Source organism: Galeopterus variegatus, unplaced genomic scaffold (genome assembly GCF_000696425.1).
Source record: "Galeopterus variegatus unplaced genomic scaffold, G_variegatus-3.0.2 Scaffold295, whole genome shotgun sequence".
Classification (NCBI taxonomy): Eukaryota; Metazoa; Chordata; class Mammalia; order Dermoptera; family Cynocephalidae; genus Galeopterus; species Galeopterus variegatus.
Window position 1 is genome coordinate 281,833 of NW_007726406.1, and position 12,525 is coordinate 294,357.

At 56.0% G+C, this 12,525-nt stretch overlaps 1 protein-coding gene across 1 annotated transcript in view; it reads right to left on the reverse strand.

The window, feature by feature from the left end:
- The window catches only part of IGSF9B (immunoglobulin superfamily, member 9B), a 46,435-nt gene that overhangs the window by 13,245 nt on the left and 20,665 nt on the right, over window positions 1-12,525 (reverse strand). Inside the window, exons 8-17 of the mRNA XM_008567130.1 lie at window positions 10,189-10,331; window positions 9,696-9,836; window positions 9,494-9,610; window positions 9,144-9,294; window positions 7,852-7,963; window positions 5,491-5,666; window positions 4,372-4,598; window positions 3,451-3,535; window positions 891-1,052; window positions 588-633 (exon numbers count right to left, since the gene is read on the reverse strand). Of these exons, the coding sequence (XP_008565352.1) occupies window positions 588-633; window positions 891-1,052; window positions 3,451-3,535; window positions 4,372-4,598; window positions 5,491-5,666; window positions 7,852-7,963; window positions 9,144-9,294; window positions 9,494-9,610; window positions 9,696-9,836; window positions 10,189-10,331 (1,360 nt within the window). The remainder of the gene's footprint in view (window positions 1-587; window positions 634-890; window positions 1,053-3,450; window positions 3,536-4,371; window positions 4,599-5,490; window positions 5,667-7,851; window positions 7,964-9,143; window positions 9,295-9,493; window positions 9,611-9,695; window positions 9,837-10,188; window positions 10,332-12,525) is intronic.

The following is a 12,525-nucleotide window of genomic DNA, read 5'->3' on the forward strand; positions in this document are numbered from 1 at the left end:
TATAGGTAGTATGTACTGTACTCTTAAATAAAGTAAGCCCGAGAAAAGAAAATGTCACTGAGAAAACTGTAAGGAAGAGAAAATACATTCACAGTATTCACTAAAAAAAACTTGTGCATAAGTGGACCCCCGCAGAGCAAGCCCACGCTGTCCGGGGGTCAGCTGTATGTTAGCCAGCGCTCAATTGTCTAGATGTGTAGGAATGGACAACTGCATTTCTGCTTTTATTCTGGCTACCCTACATCTGGCATGCTGTCTAAGCACACCTCCAACTTCACTCCCAGGTTGGTCACGAAACGCAAGCTCACTGTAATACTGACTTCAGCAAAATATGTTAACAAGGCAAATCTGTTAGGATGAAAAAATACTACAGAAATACGTTCCAAGGCTAAAGGGAAACGGATTATCTGCCAATGTGGATGGTCTACATCACCTCTACCAGGGTGAACAACTTAAAATTAACGTGCAGACCAAGTCACAGCCAAGAGCTTAGAAACACTGGTGGGGACGGAGTGAGGCAAAGCATCCACCCGCATCCACCCTCATCCCATGAGCAGCATGGTTCTCGTAGGGTCAGAGACACTCACGGAGACTCCAGGCTCTTCCTGCAGTGAGTGATGGAGAGCGGAGGGTCTGGAAGGAAAAAGAGAGGAGAGAGGCCTGAGCCAGCACCAGCTGGGCGTCCTCACCTCAGGAGGACAGGGCCCGAGGACAGCCCCAGGGAAAGAGCTGCTTTCCCACTCCCTCTTCCAAATCAAGCCCCAATGGCAGCTCCGCCCACAGGATCCCAATTTCCCTGTTCCCAAAGGGGCCATGCTACAAACTGCTGTGTCCCCTGATGGGGAGCACCTGAGAGGGGACAGGGAGGGTTGGGAAGGGTGGATACCCACCTTTTTTGCGCTTGAGCTTACGCTTGCGCTGCTTGTTGACAAAGCAGGCGGCCAGGGTGCTGAACAGGATGGCAGCTGCCAAGAAGCAGATGGTAGCCACAATTCCAGCCAACACGGGCCGAGCCAGCCCCTCGTCGATCAGGTCGGGCTGCGGGAAGATGTCTACAGGGCGGGGAGGAGCACCTGTGAGTCTTCCCTCCCCAAGCCCACCTGCTCTGGCACTCAGTCCCCTGTTCTTCCCTGCCTCCGCAGGACATGCAATGTCAAGGCTCAGCTCGGAGCTCAGGCCTAACACTGAAGAGGTCTGTGTGGCGACGTGAGGAGGAAGAAGAGGGGATGGTCTGTAGAGGTCAAGTTTTCCACACAGTGTGGAAAGAAGAAATAACACCTCTGTCTTATGCCCATGAAGAAAAGCATTTCCACAGTAATGTGTATTTGTCTAGGGCTTCATATTTTGTGAAGCACATCCATGCATGCAATCAGATCTTCTCACATTAACCCCTTCAGCCAGACAGAGCACGTGTATTGCTCTCGTTCTCCAACTAAAAACTGTGATTTGCTGAGGTCGAGTGACTTGCTCATATAGATACTGCTATCAGTGCCCAAGTCAAGACCCAGTTGTTCTGACTTCCAGTCCAGGACTTTCTGCCTTCTACCATGCCATCTCTACAGAAGGAGAGCCCCAATGTGAGGCACCTTGAGGATAAAATACTAAAGCAGGAAGAGGGACTCTTAATCTAGAACTCAGATCCATCTAGTTTTTTAACTCATTACAATGCAGGCATGCAACTTCTTCCAGGGAAGATCAGCACGCCCTGTTGTCTCAGGTACAGAAGCAAGCTGGAGCTCGTGGGATGGTAGACCTGGGTCCAATCCTCTCATTTTACAGGTAAAGGACTCAGCCGTGCTTTGTGCCCAAATTCACAGAGCTCGTTAATGACAGAGCCAGGACTAGACCCCAGTCTGCCATATTATACACATAGGACAGTTACATCAGTAAATGCCAGCCACTCTTTAGGTTCATCAAAGGGAAAATCTTGGCCAGAATTCCTTGTCATGTCAATAATAATAATGGATAGAAATAACCCAAATTATGCTGACTGGTTGAGTGGAGAATGAATGCTACGGCCTTTAAAAAGGGGGGACAAATGCAGGGAATGCTGTGGCTGCTGCATGTCATTCACTGTGCAGACTCATCTGACTAGTCTCATTTCCTTCCAGCAGCCAGACATAAAGCTACTAAGGGCAGAACAGTTCACCAAGATGGGCCTACAAAACACCTGTCTTCTATGCTGGCCTTGGCTGTTGCAGGCTATCTTCCTGTTCCTCCACCTCCCTGAGTATCTTCCCTAGAGAGACCTAAGACCGAAGTTTGCAAGGTTCTGCTGCCTATGAGACAGAAGTCATGCCCCACACCAGCACTCCTGTGACCCTATGAGTCGAGTCCTGCTGCACCAGCCTCTTGGCCAGCGTGCTGCCCCTGCTCCCGGGTCTCTGGGCTTGCAGTGCCCAGGACGTGGTGCCGCACTGGCTTAGTAAGCAAATGCCTCTCCCACACCAAGCAGCCCATGGCACTCAGGGAAGGACCTGCTACGGAGCTGAAGAGAAGATGTGTAGAAATGGGACCAGAGCCAAGAGAAAGTAAGATAAATGGAGAAAATGCTAGTGAGTTGGCTTTATTTAGTCTGAAAAAATGAAGGGAGAGGAAGGAAGGGAGGGAAGCAACAGCAAACAACAATTTTCCAAATGAAGCCACATAATTACAAAGTCCGTAGCAGGCACTCAGTAAACACTCCTTCACCTGCTGCCTCTTCCCTCCAATTCACAGCCCTGCCCCCACCAGAGAGCGCAGCACCAGAGGAAGCAGAAACGTACAACAAATAGGACTGGAGTCAAGTTCCTCTTGACTACTGTGGTGAGAGGAGTCACTGGACGTCCTTCTGTGGCTATCTTATAGAACCATCAGAGCCCAGCTCTTTAGCAGGACACAACACCATGTACTATGGGGTAAAGGTGTCCCTACTATAAGTATGTTAAGAGGGCGGGAAATCCAACTATGGTATTTGAAAGGTGGGGCCTTTGAGAGGTGATTGGATTGTGAGGACTGTGCCGTCATGAATGGACTGATCCATTCGTAGAGTAATGAGTTATCACGGGCGTGGCTCTGATGGCTTTATGAGGACAGCCAGTGAGCAGGTTAGCTCACTCTTGCTCAGCCCATCCTTGCCATGTGACACCCTGCATCACTGTAGAGTCACCATCGTGAAGGCGCTCACCAGATGTGTTCCCTGGACCTTGGACTTCCCAGCCTCTGAACTATAAGAAATAAATTTTGTTTCTTAGTAAGTTTCAGGTATTCAGCTATAAGCAACAGAGACAGACCAATACACCCTGCCTCACAGAAACATGGATCTGGTGGGCTTAAGAAGCACCATGGCTCATGCAATTTTAACAAACACTGCCTTAGTTTCCCTGCCTTAGCTGTTTCACAAAGGGACTCCCATGTGGCTCTGGGGATTACATCCCTACAGTAGTAAGAGAACCCCCAGCCCCAAAGTACCTGTGCTGGAGATGCCGGCAATGTTACTGGGCTCACTGATCAGATCCTGCATGACAGCCAGGACGCGGAACTCATACCAAGTGTCCTAAAGCCCCAGAGACAACACTCAGTCAGCTGCAGGACCTGTGATGACCACTGCCCCCACCCCCACTAGTCCTGCACATGATTTCCATGGAGCAGGGTGCCCAAAGCCCTGGAGTATGGTTAGTGTTCAATGGCAAGTGATGGGCAGCACGGGCCAGTTTCTGTGTTGTCAGTACTTCCACCACAGCTGATTTCAGCCACGAGTGTGAGGTCACTGAGAGAGCTGGGAGGGGTACACACAGTGTGCCCCCACACCCAGACAGCCAAGCCCAGCATACCACTGAATGAGCGCCCAGGAAGGAAGGCAGAAAGATGGGTGAGACCGCATCTATGAGACGAGCTACTTCCTCCCAGCTAGGGAGACATCGACGTTTAAACGGGTCAACTGGAAAAAAAGATAATATGTTTTCCTCCAGGGACCATAAGTTGTTAAAGTAGAGGTCCTTGCTGGGCAAACGTAGAAGACAATCCTTCTGGGGCCTCCTGTGCCCCTCCCAAGTGAGACTTGCCAAGGAAGTGATTCAGTGTTCTTACTGTACACGCTGGCCTCTCAACCTGCCCTGCCCGGGTGTGGGTCAGTGCTTGGGGAAAACCCTCAGCAAAAGTCCCACTACCACCCGCTGGCCCTGAATCTGTGGGGCCTCAACAGCCATGATCTGAGGAGTCCAAACCATGGTGGTCAATCTGGGAAAACCCAGCAGTGGTGGTGAGAAAGTCCAGCACACGGCTTGTCCTCATATACTGACTTGGGTCACCCAAAGCTTCCAGTGGCTCTAGAAAGAGTCACATCATTTCCAGAACTTGGTAAGAAGAGGCAAGGAAAAGCAAAGCCTTCACCTGTGCCAGATCCTTGGCAAAGAACTCTCCATCAGTGCCTGGGATAGCATCATCTAAAATCTCCCAGCGCTCCCCAACACGGATCTCCATGATGTAGTGGTCGATAGGAAAGCTGTGGTTGGCAGGTGGGAGCCAGGACAGGAGCACACCCTGCTGGGTCCGATTGGCTGTGAGGCACCTTGGTGGGGTAACCAGCACCAGGGGTTCTGGAGTTGTAATGGGGAATGCTGCAGCGGGGGAGGGAAAAGGAAGAGAGCATGAGGCAGGCGAGGTCGCCATGGCCACCCACCCAGCCACGGGAGCCAGGGCCCCACAGCCGGCACTGTCCTATGCGTCTAGGCTCACATCATCTCAGGGCCAGGGCTTTTCAATTCCACCTTCAGAGCACTTCTAACGAGCACTGTGAGGGAATCATGTACCTCAAAAAGGGGGGAAACGAGAGCTACAGGGATGAAGTCAGGATTCCATGTAATTACAGTATCTTCTGCTCTCTTTCATGGTACTAGCAATATCTTCTCAAGGCACCCTGACCACTCCCTCAATTCCCAAATGGGGCGAGCAGCACAGGAAAAGAGTCTGGGAACAGACCAGAGTCCTGCCACCCCCTACCCCCACCTGGGAAGGGCCTGTTCACAGCGGCCCTCTCTGTCCTCAGAGAAGAGCAAACCCAACCAGAGTGGAGTGAGAGCTGGCACATACTGGCAAACTCCACCGCAAGAGCTGGCTGCACGGCCACCACCAAATCAGGCAGCGGCCAGAGGGAAGAACCAGCAGGCAGTGCGTGAGGGAGGGGACGCCCAGCTCCCCTGCAAAGCCACAGAAGATGCAAACATGCACCTAACAGAGAAAGCTGACATTCTAAGCCCCATCCTTCCATCTAAGAACGCAACAGGAATCTGGCCAAAGTGCTCTGATATGGGACCAGGCAAAGCCCACAGGAGGGTCTGAAGGTGGTCCTTATTGGGAGACTGAGTGACATGATAAAACAAAACATTTAGCAAGGTGCCTGGCACGTGGTAAGCCATGAGTGGAGGCTTCCAGGACCATCCCTCTCAGCATCCTTGTTTATCCCCACTCCTCATGGAAACATCCATAAGACATCCCAGCTCCGGGCCTCACCTAAAGTGTTCACAGTGACCACCTCACTGAAGGCGCTGGTTCCCAGCTTATTCTGGGCCAGGACACTGAACTGGTATGCTGTCTCAGGCTCCAGGGTGTCCACCAGCAACCAGCTTGGTCCCAGTGGCACTGGCAAGGACAGCCAGTCATGGGGCCCAAACTGTGCCCGCTTCATCCTGGCCAAAAGAAAGACAGGGTAGGAGACGGGGAGGTGGGTTACACTGGAGAGGAGAGAGTGCACGTAGGGTCCTCAAGGGGAAGGCAGTGGGTGGGCCTGGAGTTCCCAGGTGCAAGGGCAGGAAGAGGAAATAGCCAAGGTGGGATGTCCTGCTCAGCTCTGGCTGTGCCAATCCTCACAATGCTGAGCCACCAGACCTCACTGGAACCTCCTCTACTGGATGGGGCCCTCGGAATACATCACATTCAAGACTCTGAGGTTGCCAATTGCATCGTGGGAGAATCCCACCCTGGTCACAACCTCGGAGTGTCTCTGCCTCGGGAGAGCAGGACAGTGGGAAGGGAGGAAGAGCAACTCAGCAACAGCAGGACGAAGGAGGGAACCCAAGTGACCCTGATTGCCCACATTCCCAGGGACACCCAAAAGCCAGAGCAACCAGAGGCTCACTGTTCTAATCAGATTTGGGTCATCTGAGGATGCCCAGGTATATGACAAAAATGGCCAACGGGTTCCCCACAGTGGGGCCTAGACCCCTAAGGCCCTACGGGTTAGAAATCACAGTCACGGGGACGGTCCTGTGGTGCCGGAGCGCACTGAACCTAGGGGCGGGGCTGTCCCTCGTCCTAGGCCACGCCCCCCACCTCCCAGGCGGCGACCAGGTGCAGAACCGCGCGCCGCCACCGAGAGGAGACGTCGTCCTGCGGAAGCGCCTCTCCCCGCAGCCCTGGGCGTGACTCGCGGATGCCCCGGGGTCCCCTCCAAGTTCAAAGGCTCCCCGCTGCATATGCCCGGGAGGGTGAGCTGAGGCGGCGGAAAGCATAGCAAAAAGAGGCCAGCGCCAAATGTCTGGTCAGCGCCAAGAGAGTTGGAGGCAGACACCTCCCCGCCCGGCACGCCAGAGCCAGGGAGCCAAGTGCGCAAAGCAACGGGCGGAGCAGCAGCAGCAGCGCCGGGCAGCCCCACAGGCGGCGAGGGCCCAGGCCAGCCCAGAGCCCCCCTCCTCCGCCCAGACCTTCCACTCGGCCACCCCTGAGACGGCTCGGCCATGCCAGTCACCCCTTCCTTGGCCACGCAGCCACCCCTTGTGCCACCATCCACAGCGGCCCCCGCGCAGCCTCGTGAGGAGTCCCCCCACCCTGCCGGGGGGTGGGGCACAGAGAGAAGCGGGTGGGGGTGTTCTGGAGGCAACTCCCACCATAAAGGTCCAGCTTGCCTATGCAGAACTCAAAATGCCCATGACAGTCGGCCTGGGAAATGGCCACCAAGCCACCATGATGAGCAGGGCAGTGCCCTCTTCAGCTTGCCTCACTGTTGGCAACTGGGTCAAACGGGACTCCCTGAGTGCCCCCAGTCTCCTCTGGAGTCTGACTTTTCCTCCTCCCCAGGCTCAAGTTGCGCCTGGTCTGAAAGGAGGAAGCAAGGGGGTTTGTTCCCCCAGCTAAGCGGTGTCGCCCATGAGGCAGGTGGCCACAGTTCTCAGCTCAGGACAGGGGTACGGGGAGACAGAAGCCCTAGGGTGACAGGAGGGAGGTCGGCTGGGCTTCTGTCCTCTTTTTCTGTACCCCTGTCCTGTCTGGGACATTTTTGAGATCTCTTCTAGCCTAAGGTCTGGACAAAGCCCTCAAATCACTGCATCTGGCTAAATTAATGACAGAGACATAAAAGCAATCGAGAAATACATGGTCCTAGAGAGAAAGTGCAGATGCCAAAGACAAGATGAGCATTGCTTCTCTGTCCTGGCTCCTGGACTGCTGCGCAAGGGACAGAATAAAAATTAGACTCTGTGCTGCAGGCTGGGCTACTTCACGGAGCCCTTGAAGGTTAGGAGTCTCTCCAGACTCCAGAGGACAGGAACCTAGAAGAAGAATGAAGCAGGACAAGGAAGAGGGACGGCAAGATAAGCCTAAAGAGAGCAGCAGAGGGTCAGGCAGTTCTGGCAACAGCCCAAATATGCATCCCCAACCTTTCAGGGCCAGGGACACCCAGAGCCCCTTAGACGCCACCCGTCACCCACAAGAAACTGGCTGCTGTCTTGGCCCCCTCACTGTCTGCAGGTCTGGCAGGTGAATAGCCACATCCCTGCCCTAGCTGCCTGCACCCCCCACCCCCGGGCTGCCTGAGATCGGGCGGGCAGGGGAGAAGCAGAGAGCAAAGCATGCGGGGCGACTCACAGAGGGCCGTACCAGACTGAGAATGTCTGCTCGTAGCCTCCATCATAGCCGGGCTCCCAGGACACGTTGGCAGTTGTCATGGAGACCTGGGCCCGGACACTGCCCGGGGCATGGGGGCTGGTGCCTGGGGACCAAGTGGAGACTTCTCAGACTGAAAAGAGCCCTACCAATCTTGCTGGGCACCCATCATCTTGTCGTGAGGACCCCAGAGAGGGGAAGCATGTCATAGCAACATGCCACCCAGCCAGTGAAGTGATTAGGGACGGGGACGATCTGAGGGGCTGCCTCCTCTGACCCCCACTGCTTAGCAGGGCTGGAGAGGGGAGCCCGTCCCACTGTGCAGTGTATTCCAACCAGCTGATCACATGAGCATCAGGAATACAGGCCGGAGGGACACCAGAAGCCTCCTCACCCCAGGCCCAAATCCTGCACTCACTGTAAGCCCAGAAACACTGTCCCTGAAGGTCCCCTGGGGAACCAAAAAGTGCCCTCTCCTGTCAAGCTCTCTGGCATCATGAGACAGCCATATGCCACCTGGGCACTGATGTGAGGGGCAGCACAACCCAGCCGCCAAGAGCTTCTACTCTGCTTGGAGTCCTGGTCCTGCCACTTGTCAGTGACATGACACTGGGGTAGGAGTTCCACCAATGCCAGCCTCAGTTTCAACGAACAGAAACTGGGAGAGACACCAGCTCCACCTCCTAGGCTGTGAATGATGAGGTATGCAGGCCACTAAGTACAGAGCCAAAAGCTGGGGGAAGGGCTCAAAACATGTGGGCTGTGCATACAATCATGACTGTCAGGACCTGATGGACAGGCTGAGGTCCTAGGGACACACACCTCAGGCAATGGGAAACAAAAGCACCAGTAAGTTCCCCTGCCCCAGCCTCCCCCTGCCAGGCCAAGCCCTTCAGCCTAAGCTCCACACCCACATCCAAGATGCCACAAGGCCCAGTTCTCCCTCACTCCAGTCTTTCCGGCTTTCCCACTGGGCCCTTAAACCAGGACTCTCCATTACTGCTAGCCACGTAGCTGCCTCTTTTCTGTGTCACGTGGGCTGCTGGGAACACCTTGCCTGTCGCCATCAGAAGACCTCCCCAAGGACAGGACCCACATCGACCTTCCCATGCAGAGCCCACAGACGGCAAGAGCTGCACGTGGAAGTGCAGGGCTGGACTGACTTAGGAAGGACACCCACAGAGGGTGAACAGTCACCATGGAATGTCTTCCTGGAGTCTAGCACCAGGATCCCAGCCGGCCTGCCCTCTGCCCCACCACCCAGCCCGGCCCCACCAGCCACGTACCGATGACGGTGAGGTGGGTGCTGGCAGTGATGCTTGTGACCACATTGGTGGCGATACATTCCCACTCCCCGTGGTCCTCCTTGCTCAGGGCACGAAACTGGAGGCTGCCACTGGGCAGGGCGCTGTGCTTGCCTCTGCTGGGCTTCCCCACCTTGGCCCGGCAGGGGGAGGAGAGGGGTGAGAGCAGGGAGGGAGGTTAGGGGAGGAGCCAGCGACCCCACAGGAGTGTGAGCAGAGCGGGGAGGGCGGTCGGTCACTGAGCCCCCAGTGCCTGCCCTGCCACCACCCTCCTCCAGTCACCGCACTCGGTGCAGACCCTCCCCCATGGCCCAGTTCCAGGGCCCAGGTACCTTTCTCCATGTGATGACAGGGAAGGGGTCCCCCGCAGCCGCGCAGGGGATGAGCAGCTCCCGGCCAGCCTCCTGCCTGTACTCCCAGCCTGGTAGCACCGTAAAGTACGGAGGGTCCTGGGGAGCAGAGCACAGGCACGCGTGTGAAGCTGGGGATTCAGAAGCCATGCTCTTGGGGGCCACCCACCGCCCAGGGCCTCACCTTCAGGACGAGCCTCGCAGGAGGAGACTGGCCCATGGTCCCCAGCGTGTTGTAAGGCACACAGGTGTACGTGCCGATCGCCTCCTCTGTGGCCTCTTCAATCCGAATGGAGCCGTCCTCCATCAGGGTCCAGCCCAGGTTCTGCCAAACATAGACGAGGGAGCAAGAAGCAGTGGTCAGGGGCAGACACTCGGGCCCACTCCCCGCCAGGCTGGACCTGAGCTGGGACATACAGAACACTTGGACAGAGGCCAGCTGGAGCCTAGGCCGGGGCATCTGCACACAGGGAGAACAGGAACTCCTACAGCACCACAGCTCCTACGGGACCACAGCCCCTGAGGGACAACAGCCCCTGCGGGAAGCAGCTCTTGGTTTTCCCAGAGTTTGAGGACTGGGAGGGGGGAGTCCTGGCAGAGAGCCAGACCCCAGAGGCAGCCTCTCAGCATCAGAGGGCACCTCTCCTTCTGCACCCTAACTCGCGTCTCTCTAGCACCTTCTCGACCTGCAGGGGGCGGCCGTCTTTGTTCCACTTGACCATGGTGGCAGGCGGCTCGGCGTCCACAGGGCAGCGGATGTAGCCATGGATCCCCACAGGCACATAAATCACAGGGGGCATGTTGAGGACACGGGCTGGGTCTGCATGGGGCAGCATGTAAGAGAAAAGAAAGACGTGAGAGGAGCCAGGTGAGAAAGTCAGGAGGAGGCAGCCCGGCACGAACACAGATGCTCCGACTGCAGCAGTCCAGCTGGCACAGCGCTAGGTGCAGAGCCACAGCCACAGGCTGCAGATGGTAGGCAGAGTGCAGGCTGCAGACTTGTTTGCCCAGCCCACTGCACTGCTAAGTACTGCTGCCGCCAGTGCTGCTGGCCCTCAAGGCACGTCTAGTCTGTCCCAGTCTGCAGTGCTCCGCAAACACTACCACTCACAGATGCTACTGTTGGCAAGGACTCTCCACACCCCTCACCTTAGCCCCAAAACACCAAACTTCCTCAGCCCAGAGTCTCCCATGGGCAGCGAGCAGGTCACACTCCACATCCTAAGCCAGAAGAGGAATGTCAGCTCTATGCCTAAGACCATCACAGGATAACCACAGGGGGCTATTTTCCCTCCTCTCCATTTGGCTGGGCATCCAGCCTCCCCAAGCCTCAGTTTTCTTTTCTGATGCTACAGCTGAAATGCAGAATCAACCCTGGCCACAGAGCAGATGAAGGGCTCCCAGGAGAGCAGTGAGAGAGCCCCGCACTCCCGGGGCACAGACTGAGTCACCCCCTCCCAAAGCCCCCACTTTCTCTGAGGGCCACGGAGGCGAAGAATCCAGAACTAAGGGGCGGTGAGGACGAATGGGCTGGTATCTTTTAATGTTGTGAGCTCTTCAGAGAACAGCATTGCATAAATACCAGGCCGAGGTGTATATTTAGATATAGCTTCCTACTTTTGTCTGAGAGGGTTTTTTTTTCCTCCAAGGTTTTCAAAGGGTTTATGAATGGGAAATACTCTGAACACTGCTTTTTAGCAGAAATAAAGATCCTTGTCTCACCCACCTGTAAATCTCAACCCCCTGGATTCCCTTTGAAGGCAGGAAGGAGGTAAAAAGGATGGCTGGTGTGGGAGTGGGCGCTAGTGCTGGTGCTGTGGAGAGACGGGGAAACCACAACACGCCTCCCAGCATGAAGACAGCCTCCAGCTTTGAGGATGAGCCTGCATGTAAGTTAGGTTCGCCTTCCTCTGACGACCCCCCCACTGTGCCGCCTTCCTGCCCAGGTGGTACAGCCTGTGTCCAGCCATGAGCAGGGGACCCTCCACCCACAGTTCTCTCCTGCTCTAGCACCACTGTGGCACGTCACAGTCACTTATGAAAATGTCTTCATTGCTTTGTCCTACTGCAGGTCTAGTGGCACAGACCTGATGTCCCGGGCCTCACAGCTCTCTAAAGCCGGGCACTTGCCATGCAGCACACTGAGTCCTTCCACACTGCTGACGGTGGGTGTGGAGGAACGGTGCTCCTGCCCCACCAGCAGTCACTCCACAGAGGTGAAAAAACGACGTGAGTACTAGATGAGGGTCTGGCGGGGCTCAGCAGGTCGGCTTGGCTCCCCCACCACGAGCACTCAATGGCAGGTGCCCAAACGCCCAGCTCTGTGCAACAGTCAGACCAGCTCCAGCTGCTGAGGCCACTGATTGCTCCTCGCCTTGTCCTCGGCTCCTCTGCTGACCCTGGGCCACCATCTCCAGACTGTGACACTTCTCACCCCTGCCACCCCACAGCTGTGGGTGTGAGCCTCTCTCACACCAGCCCCCAAGTGATAGAGAGCCTGTCACCTCCAGCAACGACGTGGGGCCTTTGTTGCCTGAGAGACGGGCCATCCGCCAATCGAAAGGAAGACATTGATTCTCATTACTCATCCTTCTCTCACACGGCACTCGGCTTGTGGGGGGTGGGAAGGCAACTGACTGCACTCAGATACTGAAGGTTAGCAACCTGAATCGCTGTGCTCGACAGAAGCCACGCCTGCTCCGGCATGAGGAGCAGCTCATTCATTTGGGTCTTGGGCAGCCATAGGGAAGAGCAACACAGGAGCTGGACCAAGTCACCCTGGAAGAGGGCCCTTCCCCCCGCCTCGCACACCCTCCACAGAGGGAGGCAGAGAGCGTGGCACCAGGAAACCCAACCCTGTGCCCTCAGACACCTGAGACAACAGCCCCAAAGAGCAACTTGTTCAAGGCACCAAGGTGCCGGCCACATTCAATCCCTGGGCAACGGTTCAGAAGGACAGCTGTTCACAGGGTCCGCGCTCTGTGAATCCAGCCTCAGCGCCGTGGATGGGATGA